The sequence below is a fragment of the Melitaea cinxia genome, chromosome 27, assembly GCF_905220565.1.
Source record: "Melitaea cinxia chromosome 27, ilMelCinx1.1, whole genome shotgun sequence".
Lineage (NCBI taxonomy): Eukaryota > Metazoa > Arthropoda > Insecta > Lepidoptera > Nymphalidae > Melitaea > Melitaea cinxia.
Genome location: NC_059420.1, coordinates 7,695,330 through 7,707,982, shown reverse-complemented (window position 1 = coordinate 7,707,982; position 12,653 = coordinate 7,695,330). Strand labels below are relative to the sequence as shown.

The window sequence follows — 12,653 nt, the reverse complement described above, 5'->3', positions numbered from 1 at the left end:
CTCAGTGATAACGTAATATTTTCCAGGTAAAAGATTTCTTAAAATTGGTTTTTCTAGTTATTGACTTTATCCATTAAAAACAAACAAGAAAAAACAAATCCTTCTCTTTTATAATATTAGTATAGATGCGAAAATAAATATCTGTAATATTAATTATAAGAATACGTAAAAAACATCCCACTTAAACATCCCACAACTGGGCAAAGACCTTTACCTATTAAGAAGGGTTGTTACTTAACCTTTAAGTATGGACGTGGAGTCTCACAGGCTACTCGATGTTTTCGTTTTCCTGGTTTCACCTATTTGCCCTAACTGCCAGGGGTTGAGCGGCTCAGTAGCTTTTGTTTTAGTTGTAAAACTACCAACGAGAGAGGGGGTTGCGTCTTCCAATGAATATCACCTAAGTTATGACCATCAAAATATTGACCGGAGCCTGTGAGACTACACGTCCACAGTAGTGTTAAGAAAAAATGACGTCCATACTTAAAGGTTAATCCACCACGCTCCTCTTAAGCGGGTTAGCGTGTAAGAATTAGAACTTATATTCAATCTTTAACTATTTATTTAGACCTTAAATAAGAAATCAATTGCACAAAGACACGGTTATTAAATAGTAAAGCTTAACAATATTTACTATTAAAATACTCAACGAAACTAAAAACAAAAATATTACTATTTTGTATTCTAACTGCGTACCCAAAGGGTAAAAACGAGACCCTATTAATAAGAATTCGCTGTCTGTCAGTCCGTCCGTTTTTCTGTCACCAGGCTCTATCTCAAGAACTGCGATAGCTAGATAGTTGAAATTTTCACAAATTATGTATTTCTGTTGGCGCTATAACAACAAATACTAAAAACTAAATAATATTTAAGGGGGACTCCCATACAAAAAAAGCGATTTTTTTGCCCCTTTTTGCTTGATATCAATAAAGGTAACAGGTAGGCACTTGAAATATTCACAAAATACTCAGTTATATTTTTACATCTTTTAATATATAAACTTCTCGTGTCATGGTGTTAAGCATTGAACTCTTCCGAAACGGCTCGACCGATTTTAATAAAATTTTGTGGGCATATCGGGTAGGTCTGAGAATCGGCCAACATCTATTTTTCATACCCCTAAGTTATAAGGGGGGGGGATTAAGGGTGTTAATAACATATATGGCAAAACAACGTTTGCGGGGCCAGCTAGTTTATATCTAATAAATAATAAAATTAAAATAAAATAAATATTTAGGACTCTCATACAAAAAAAACCCAATTTTTGCCTATTTTTGCACGATATCAATAAATGGTAACATGTAGGCACTTGAAATATTTTACAATATTTCCTATATAGCTTGCTGATATTTGAAATAACAAAAAAAGATATTCAAAAAAAAAAAAACAATACACAAATAAAATTTCTAAATAGACATCTTTATCAAATAACACGAAATCTATAAAAAAAATCGTGTTCCAAACATAAAAATATAACTATACAATCAAATAAAATAAACGATCGTTCAATAAACATAAATAATAAACGACCATTTCATTTTATAGACGCAAACGTACTTAGGCTAAGCTTTAATACGCTTAAAAACGAAAACAGTCGAAACAGCCTTAAAACTTCTCAAATATAAAATGAAAGCTTCACAAATACATTACTCACCCTTTAGGAAATAATCAAGAAAGTATCTCAGTTGGATCTTAATCACAAACACTGACCAGAACACTAAATAAAACACAAACGTATAAACACGTTCAACGATTGTAACCGACGAACGATTCGAACGAAAGCTTTACGCGTACTGGCATAAGGAATTTGTTTAAGTGAGACTTTGGGTGCTCGGTGCTGCCAGGTGTTGAATTTCGTTTACCCTATTCACTTTTGGGGTACCTTTTTTATTTAGATAACTTATTTTTTTAGAAGTTTACTTTTTAAGAACCGATCGGTTTTAGTATGAAAAAAATGTGGGGAACTATGTGCAAGAGTAACGATAAGAAGTTACGTGACTTGCTCTGAGAGTGACGTTTTAACGAGTGACTCTTGCGACAAACAGGTATTTTTTTTTATATAGCTAGGTCGACAAACAAGCGTATGGCTCACCTGATGGTAAGTGATTACTCGCGCCTAAACTCTTCCAAGAGTTAGAGCTAGAGAGTCATCTAAGTCAAGACTGGAACACAACATTGCTTGAAAACTTTAACTGTGATCTCCTGTAACTTCGAGGTATTACCCCAGTCGGGCTGCTCTTTTGAGCAGGAATTCTCCTGCTGTGCCCTAGCATGTGTGTTCAACCAATATGTACTCAAATATCATGGTAACTGTTCCTAAGGAGTGAAATCGAGCTTTATTAATTAGAATTAATAAACAACTTCTCTGTTCTATTTAATCTATTAAATCCCGTTGCAAGTAAATAAATATATGATTTGGGAGTGTATTGATATTATAAAGTTAAAGAATTTGTTTGTAAGTTTGCTTGCTTGCTTGAACGCGTTAATCTCAGGAATTACTGGTCCGATTAGAAAAATTATTTCAGTGTTAGATAGTCCATTTATCGAGAAAGGTTATAGGCTATATAAAATATTTTAGTACCTCTTTTTTTCTTTAATTATGTGGGTGAAACCACGGGGCACATCCAGTATATAGTAAAATTAGTATAATATTAATTACTTTTTGTATGCTGATTGTGACACAAGTTTTGATTGTATAAAATTCCTTCCCAATTAATGGTCAGTTTAATTGTTTTATTAACGCTTTTTAATGATTCATAATTTGTAACAATTAACGCAGTTATTAATAACTTTATTTGGTAAAACAAGAAAAAAACATTTCTGATCCATTCAATTTATGAAAACTGTACATTTCATTTGTTGTTACTTAACTGATTTATAAAACAAAATTTCTGATGTATGTTGAACATACTTCTGTGTTCTAAAGCATTCTAATAATATTTAAAATAAATTATATCTTCGCTGTAATGATTTTTAAATTATTTTCGATTTCTTATAAATATATAGATAACAATACAAATACTTTCAATTTTGTGTTACATTATTATATCGTGTCTCTTTTTTCATCATGACTTGCATTAATTCTAAATGAATACAGACATGTATGAATATACTTAAAAGCAAACAATTGTTTCTTGATATGCAGTTCATTATTCCACCAAAAGATGGCGATGTTGACACTGTGATGTATGTGAGGTTTTAACTACATTTTTTGCGTGATAACGTCTAATGAATCGATGAACGCTGGCTGCATGCATGAAAAAGGACGACTCATTGTCCCGTTACGATCATTGTACGCTTGCGCCGCCTCTAGCTCTGCTGCTTCCACTCGAACAATAAAATGACTAATTTCATCATCAATTTCATCATAAATGTTGGCAATATATATATATTGCCAACATTTATTTTTATAATAAACAGAACTATGAATTTTATAAATACAGAACTATGAAATATCCAAATTAAATTTACCCACAAATCGGGGTAAATTTATCCCACTCCATCCCCATCAATGATACCTGTATTACCCACACATACAACTTCCACAGGGCGTCGAGTTTCAAAGGGACGCACACTAGAGAAATGCTATACACAAACAGGTTTGGAGTTCGATTCTCGGTTAGGAAACGTTTCCGGGGGGGGGCTTTATGTAATATTGTTGTTGATTAATGCGTTTAATATGTAATTAATCGAGTTTTATAGTTTTTGTATGTGATTGCTTAAAGTAATTTTGCTGCAATAAAATGTTTTAAACTTTTTCATGTATGTGTGTATATATTTTTTTTAATTATAAAATAAACTAAAAAATTGAAACATAAAAATGAAACAGATGCGAATTAGATTTATAATTAGATCCTTGATTGATGATTGCTGTGTGATTACAGCAGTAAGAATATAGCCACCCCCTCTCTTCCCGTGGGTGTCGCAAGAGGCGACTAAGGGATAACACAGTTCCACTACCACCTTGGAATTTAAAAAGACGACCGATGGTGGGATAGCCATCCAACTGCTGGCGTTGAAATACACAGGCCAGGCTAGTGACTATCGGCAAACTACATGAGTTCGCGCCATTGTTCGCGCGAACTTGTGGAGGCCTATGTCCAGCAGTGGACTGTATTAGGCTGAAGTGAGTGAGTGAGTTAGAATTAGATCCGTAAAATATTTAATTTATATTTTGCTTGACTTACAGTTGTCTGGTTTTAAGATAAAATTGTGCTTGTATTTGAGGTAACAGATAACTAATAAGTAATTTAAATATATTTTTAATAAATCTAAACATATGTATACATGTATATACTAATAAATGTAGAGTCGATTTTTTTGTTCGCTTATACCGCGAAAACTACTGAACCGATCGGAATAATACTTATACCATAAGATGCAACGTGTTTCGGAGAAGATTCTAGTAAATGATATGTTGGTGATTACTTGTCGTGTAAAGAAATATGGACGGACAGAAATCCCTAGTATTATATATATATATATATATCCCCTCTCTTCCCGTGGGTGTCGTAAGAGGCGACTAAGAGATAACACAGTTCCACTACCGCCTTGGAACTTAAAAAGCCGACCGATGGCGATAACCATCTCACTGCTGGGTTTGAAATACACAGGCCGAAGACGGGCAGCAGCGTCTTCGGTGCGACAAAGCCAGCCCTGCGGTCACCAACTCGCCTGCCCAGCGTGGTGACCATGGGCAAAAACATGGGTTCACTCCATTTTTGACGCGAACTTGTGGAGGCCTATGTCTTGCAGTGGATGTTAGGCTAAAGTGATGATGAGTGAAGTGATGAAAAATTATGTGGTGTCATGGAACACCAGGTAGGAACGAAGTTTTTTCAGGTAGTATAGAAGCAACACAATTAAAAAAAAAATGATGAATTTTATATATTTTCTAGTTCTTGATTACTTTTAATTTTATTGATTGGTTTTTAATTAAGTACATACAATTATTTAGGAAATTTAGTATTTTAGATAATAACAAATACCGTAGAATAAAATAAAACAGTCGTGTGACTGATATTACGCCACTTCCGTTATATATTTTTCTTACGGTTTTAGTATCACATTTTTTTCAGTTCGCTCGCCCAGCCTAATGTCAAGCCTGCCGTAAGGAATTTCGTTCTAATAGAAATGCAGCGCCGAAATTGGACAGTATCTAGTATGGATATGATTTGTAATAAAATAGTCACGTAAAAAATGGCAATCTAAGAAGTTCGTCGGTTCAGCTAGTATTGATAAATATTACATTTAAAATTAGTCTCGGAACGGGAACCCACCCTATAATACTAGAGCATATAATTGTATTTGCTCGCAAACGAAGAAAACCGACTTCAATTACATCGACAAGTAATACAACGTAGGTAGACGAAAAAATAGTCAAGTAAATAGGCGTTAATAATAATAATAATAATAATAACTCTTTATTGTACACCAAAAGTGAGCAAAAATACAAAAATAAAAACAGGAGTTAAGTACAAAAGGCGGCCTTATCGCTAATGAGCGATCTCAAAAGGCGTTATCAAAGATTACTCAAAAACTTGTTATCAAATCTCGATAAAATTTATATGTGACCACATCATAAACATCAGCTTTCGATTAAATTAAAAATCATCAAAATCGGTACACCCAGTAAAAAGTTATGCGGATTTTTGAGAGTTTCCCTCGATTTCTCCGGGATCCCATCATCAAATCCTGGTTTCATCATGGTACCAAACTAGGGATATCTTCTTTCCAACAAAAAAAGAATTATCAAAATCGGTACATTCAGTAGAAAGTTATGCGGTATAATACAACGTGGGTCGACGAAAAAAGCGTCAAGTAAAAACGCACTATTATATATAACTCGAAAAGTAGTTGTTAGATCTCAAATAAATTTAAATAGAACCAAATGACACACACCACCTTTCGATCAAAAGAAAATTTGTCGAAATCGGTCCACCCAGTCAAAAGTTCAGAAGTAACATACATAAAAAAATACAGTCGAATTGAGAACCTCCTCCTTTTTTGGAAGTCGGTTAAAAACGGAGCGCTGCCAAATGCGTCACCGGGTCAGTCAAATATTCTACACAATAAATTCCAATGTATACGTTTAATTTATTTTTTATGTATGTACTTTTTACTGGGCGGACTGATTTCGATGGTACTTTTTTAAATCGAAAGGTGGTTCTTGTCATGTTAATGGTCACATTTAAATTTAATCGAGATCTGACAAGTACTTTTTGAACTGTATCTAATAATGCGTATTTGTTTGACTGTTTTTTCGTCACCCTACCTTGTATTATACGTCATAACTTTTCACTGGGTAAATCGATTTTGATGATTCTTATTTTAATCAAAAGCTGATATTCGTTATGTTGTCTTGTTTGATAACATGCGTTTGATTATTTTTTGAAGTCGGTTTTTTTTTGTTTGCGACCAAACACATTTATATAAGTTTGTTTTTATATATAAACACAAAAAATAATAAATAAATAAATATCATATAACATACACACACGGTCGTCTGTTCCTATGGTAAGCAACTTAATGCTTGTGTTATAGGTAACAGCCGACTGTTATAACTATTTTTTTTTATAAACATACATAGAAATAATACATATATAAATAATACATATATAAATAATACATATATAAATATATAAATACAAATATTATATTACACCCAGACTCAGGCGGGAATCGCACCCGCAACCCGCAGAACAGAAAGCAGGGCCACTACAAACTGCGCCAACGGGCAAGTCAAATATAAAACAGAAACAAACAGTTCTAGTTTTGCTATCAAGGTATCTTTTTCTTCAACCTCTTGTCACAGAACTATATACACTTAGCCAACCCCTCCCTTTCCTTGACCCAATCCCCTAATATGTGACTTGATTTATTGGTCCCTAAGCGAATAAGATAAATAAAAAAGAAATAAAACAGGAAACCTTTAACGTATAAGTAAATAATACTATTGATTAGACCCGACACAGTTTGCAGATACTCTGCCTTCTGCTCTGGATGTTGGGGGTTTGATATCCACCTACATTTTAAGTGATATATTATTTATATATTTATATGAGTGTTTTTGAGTTGAGTTTGAGGTACAAAAACTTAATAAATATACGTATTTTTAATTAATAAACGCTATTAAATGTTAAGTTTAAACTCATTAATCTCTTTTTGTGCGTAATCGGTTAAAATATTCCGAGGCGCGGTCCGCTTCGAATACTTCTCACAATCACTCAACGTCGAACACACGCGGCATTATTCAAATTCTTGAATATATTTGCTGATATGAACTTAATATTGAGACGCCAGAATATTGTTCTTATACACACATACACACACAAATACACACACATACACTTCAGCTTATCGCAGTCCACTGCTGGACATAGACTTTTTTTTATGTCACTAGGTCGGCAAACAAGCGTACGGCTCACCTTATGGTAAGCGATTACCGTAGCTTATAGACGCCTGCAACACCAGAAGCATCGCAAGCGCGTTGCCGACCCAATCCCCAATACCTCCAGGAGCTCTGGTCACCTTACTCACCAACAGGAACACAATAATGCTTGAAAACAGTGTTATTTAGCTGTGATCTTCTGTAAGGTCGAGGTACTACCCCAGTCGGGCTGCTCCATATTTTGAGCAGGAAATTCCTGCTGTGCCCTACCTCTGTTTAACCTCCTGTTATTGCTTTTAGTTATATTAAAAATATATAGAATATACAATTGAAATTTTACAATATTACACATATTTACAATTCACAACTTAAGAACTAAATATTTAAAGATATATATGTTATAAATCATGTCCGCGTGGAATTGTGCCAAGAATGCTGATAGCTTTTCCCTGTTGAATCGCTATGCAGTTTTTTTGGGCAAAAATACAGTAGCCTGTTGTCACTAGTGGTGGCAATAACACGAGGCGTTATCACTTTACAAAAAAAAAATTAGGTATATTATGGCGTGAAGTCATGTGTGTTGCCCATAGTCACCACGCTGGGCAGGCGGATTGGTGACCGCAGGGCTGACTTTGTCGCACCGAAGACGCTGCTGTCCGTCTTCGACTTGTGTATTTCAAAGCCAGCAGTTGGATGACACACATCATGCAATTTTTAGCGCGAGCTTGTGGAGGCCTATGTCTAGCAGTGGACTGTGATAGGCTGAAGTGATGATGACGATGAAATAATATTAAAAACTGACAAGTTTGTTTGTTTGTTTACGCAGGAAAATGCGCAGGAAACAGGTTCATATTAAAAAGTTCTTCTGGTGTTGGTTAGTCCATTGACCGAGAAAGGCTATCGCTATTGATTTATTTTTTCTCAAACGCGTGTGAAACCGCTGGGAAGCGCTAGTTAGAAAATATTGAGGACAATCTTCAATATTTTTTGAAGCTACTAAAATCAACAAAAATCTATAATTTAATTTATAGGTTAGAAGAATCATTACAAAAAAAAAAGTTATATATGTTTAAGTTGAGTTGTTAATATTGTAATTTAGATTTTTAAAATATAGAATAATATAAATCGATAATTGAAAATGAAATCAAAAATATATTTACAAATAGGCCTCAAAACCACAACAAACTGCCACTACAAACTGCGGCAACGAGCTAGTCAATCATTATATCTTTCTGTATTTATATACATATATCAATCTATATCTATAATCTATAATAATCTATAATAATATATATAAAAGCGAAAGGTCACTCACTCATCACGAAATCTCCGAAACTATAACACCTACAAACTTGAAATTTGGCAAGTAGGCTCCTTATAGGACGTAGACATCCGCTAAGAACGGATTTTATGAAACTCGACCCCTAAGGGGGTAAAACGGGGGTTGCAAGTTTGTATGAAAGTTCTATGATTTTGAAGTAAGAGACTTGAAATTTAAAATGTATGCTCTATAGATGATGAGAAGGTGTCCAAATAATGTATCTTTAGAAATCACCTCTCTTTTGGGGTTAAAACGGGGGATGGCAGGTTTACTCACTCATCACGAAATCTCCGAAACTTTAACACCTACAAACTTGAAATTTGGCAGATAGGCTCCTTATAGGACGTAGACATTTGTTAAGAACGGGTTTTACGAAATTCGACCCCTAAGGGGGTAAAACGGGGGTTGGAAGTTTGTATGAAAGTCCTATGTTTTTGAAGTACGAGACTTGAAATTTAAAATGTATGCTCTATAGATGATGAGAAGGTGTCCAAATAATGTATCTTTAGAAATAAACTCCTTTTTGGGGTTAAAACGGGGGATGGTAGGATGACTCCCTCATCACGAAATCTCCGAAACTATAACAGCTACAAACTTGAAATTTGGCAGGTAGTTTCCTTATAGAGCGTAAGTATCCGCTAAGAGCTGATTTTACGAAACTTGACCCTTAAGGGGATAAAACGGGGTTTGGAAGTTTGTATGAAAGTCCTATGTTTTTGAAGTAAGAGACTTGAAATTTAAAATGTATGCTCTATAAATAGTGAGTGTCCAAATAATACATCGTAATCTATATATATAAAAGAGAAAGGTCACTGGCTCACTCATCACGAGAACTCAAAAACCGCTGGATGGTCCATCCATCCAAGATGTACACAGATGAAATTTGGCAGGGAGGTAGATTATAGTTAGTAAACGTCCGCTAAGAACGGATTTTGCGATATTCCACCGCTAAGGGGGTTTAATTATGGTTGATAGTTTGTATGTAAATGTGTTAACATATACAGCCAGCCAGCTGTTCGCCTGATAGATTATTTATACTGTAGCCTGAAAATAAAACTAAAAATGTGGTGTGTAGAGAGGTCTTATAAAAATAACTATTAAATTATACTAAATTGTGCCTTTGAAAAAGTTACTCAGAGTGATAAGCATTTCAAGTGACTGAAACAAAAAAATAATTTGCGTTAAGCATCTTAATAGTAATGCATATCTTCATAACCACGCGGACGTAGTCGCGGGCAACAGTTAATGTATTATAAAACAAAGTTCCCTCAAAATCTACTGAACGGATTTTCATGCGGTTTCACCAATGGAGAGAGGGCTTCAAGAGGAAGGTTTTCGGAATGTCTAAGCCGATTTTGATGAGAGTTTCACTGGAAGTTTGCCGGGAAAACTTTGTGACAAACTGATTTCAACGCAGGCGAAGCCGCGGGCACAGCTAGTAAAGTTATAACTACAACGCTGTCTTCCCAGTAAGTAATCAGAGACACTTGTCATGGGCATGCCTCACAAATTCCTGATTTGCTTACAAAGATTCTTATAAATAATAATGTAACACAATTATTTATATAGTTAATTTTTAAGAATTTGATCGATGATTTTTATTTATATAGTTATTTTTTAAGAATTTAATTGGTAATTTTTATTTATATAGTTAATTTTTAAGAAATTAATTGATGATTTTTATTTATATAATTGATTTTTAAGAATTTAATTGTATGAGTTTCAACTTTGTATTTGATTGTTTGAATTATTATTTGAATTTATTATTGAATTATTATTGAATTGAGTTATTGGTGGAAACTTAACTGGTCTGTGCGATATATCGTTGTTATCTTTTATTATTTGTGTTATGTTGTACTGTTTGTTTCCCAAATACAAATAAATAAATAAAAAATAAAATAAAAATTTTTAACCGACTTCCAAAAAAGGAGGAGGTTCTCAATTCGACTGTATTTTTTTTACGTATGTTACTTCAGAATGTTTGACTGGGTGGATCGATTTCGACAATTTTTTTTTTATCGGAAGGTGGTGTGTGTAGTTTAGTCCCATTTGAATTTATTTGAAGTCTAACAACTCCTTTTCGAGTTATATCTAATAATGCGTTTTTACTTGACTACTTTTTCGTCGACCTACGTTGTGTTATATCTACCGCATAACTTTTTACTGGGTGTACCGATTTTGATGATTTTTAATTTAATCGAATGCTGATGTTTATCGTGTGATCACATTTAAATTTCATCGAGATCTAATTACAACATTTGGAGTAATCTTTGATAACGCGTATTTACTTGACTATTTTTTCGTCTACCTACGTTGTATTACTTGTCGAGGTAATTGAAGTCGGTTTTTTTTTCATTTGCAAGCAAATACAATTATGTAATTACAAAGAATCAATTATCTTGGTCGTCCAATGGTCGAAATTCGACCATAATTAATTTGAATTATAAGTTTAAACGTTTAAACAAAAGAGTATATATTATGTGTGTACACAAAATACACTTTACATGGTAGTACACAAATACATGGTAGTGTGTGTGTACTGTTTTTTTATATTTTAATGGATTTAATGTGATTTTATGCATATTAAAAAAAAAAAAATTTTGCACTCCTCTATATAAACCATAGGTGTGCAAAATTTCATACTCCTCCGTCCGCGCAATTTTCGTCAAATGGGGTACACAGTTTTGGCTTCACGTATTGATAAATGAGAACATCTATGTGTAAATGACCCCTAAGAATGTGATGGTAACTGTTTGGTGGTCTAGCGCCGGTGTAATTCATCATAGCTTCGTACCAAACGGCATGAGCATCACTGCAGATGTGTACTGTGAAAAACTAAACACAATAATGGGTAAGCTCGCACGTCTCCAACCAGCTTTTGTCAATCGCTCGGCTCCGCTGCTCCTGCACGACAACGCGCGACCTCCTACTGTACAGCAGACGGTCTCCAAGTTACAAGAGCTGGTGTTGGAAGTTCTCCGTCATCCACCGTACTCACCAGATCTTGCCCCTACTGACTTCCACTTTTTCCAGAATTTGGATAACTTTTTGGCGGGAAAAAAATTCAATACCCGAGTGGCAGTACAAAATGTCTTTGAAGAGTTTTTCAAGAAAGGCATCAATAAGTTACCACTACGTTGGTCAAAATGCATTGATTCTCAGGGTAATTACTTTGAACAATAAAAATAAAAAATATAGAAAAAAAAGTGCGTTAACTTATTTCATCAAAAACGGCAATTTCATAGGTAAGGACCTATTATATAAGTATCCCAGATATTATTAAACAATTCGCCAAATCTACATTGAAGTAATATTACAAAAACAGTTATATGAAAAATACAATATTATTTCTGCAATAGGTATTTACACGAAATTTTCGACTCGGAAATATGGCGAACATTTTCGCGCGCTGCATCTGACAGTTGACGTGTGGCGGCCATTTTGTACCAATTTATAGCGACCATAAAAATGTATACGTCGGATTTATGGGTTTTACGGAAGACAGCGAAAATATCATGGCGATTAACGGTATATAAATTGTTTACATTATTTACTTACCATGCTTAATATACTGCAGTGCTGTGTTTTTATAATAAAGTTGTTTTAAGGATATAATGTATCCGGTTTTTTTTAATTTCCAATGTTCAATTAGACTCGACTGCCAAGAAGAGCTAAGTATTTCGCGTGTAGTTACTTTCATAGACCAACTAATGTAATATAGGGTAGTTACTTTAGTGCCAACCTCAAGTCTTCAAAACCGCTGAATGGATTTACATAATAAATATATCGTTAGGCTCTTGGTAATCCGTGTTTTTTTTATTATTTTAGATCGTTTTTTTAAAAAAGACATGTGACATAATAATAATACGACGAATGTGAGACGGTATAAGTAGTTTCAAGTTTTTTTTTATATAATACTGGCAATATGGGTATCAATTTAAA

General features: G+C 34.0%; 2 protein-coding genes across 2 annotated transcripts in view; one reads left to right on the top strand and one right to left on the bottom strand.

Annotated features, from left to right (window-relative positions):
- The window catches only part of LOC123667083 (protein slit), a 211,630-nt gene extending 209,841 nt beyond the window's left edge, over positions 1-1,789 (bottom strand). The window contains exon 1 of the mRNA XM_045601073.1: positions 1,655-1,789. The gene's annotated coding sequence lies outside the window, so the exon portion shown is untranslated. The remainder of the gene's footprint in view (positions 1-1,654) is intronic.
- A 9,646-nt stretch (positions 1,790-11,435) lies between these two features.
- On the top strand, positions 11,436-11,894 carry LOC123666941 (histone-lysine N-methyltransferase SETMAR-like). The gene has a single exon (XM_045600953.1). The coding sequence runs from the start codon at positions 11,436-11,438 to the stop codon at positions 11,892-11,894; it is 459 nt and encodes a 152-aa protein (XP_045456909.1).
- Positions 11,895-12,653: the final 759 nt, after the last annotated feature.

Coding starts and splice junctions, on each gene's coding strand:
- LOC123666941 (XM_045600953.1), top strand. CDS start 11,436: ATGACCCCTAAGAATGTGATGGTAACTGTTTGGTGGTCTAGCGCCGGT.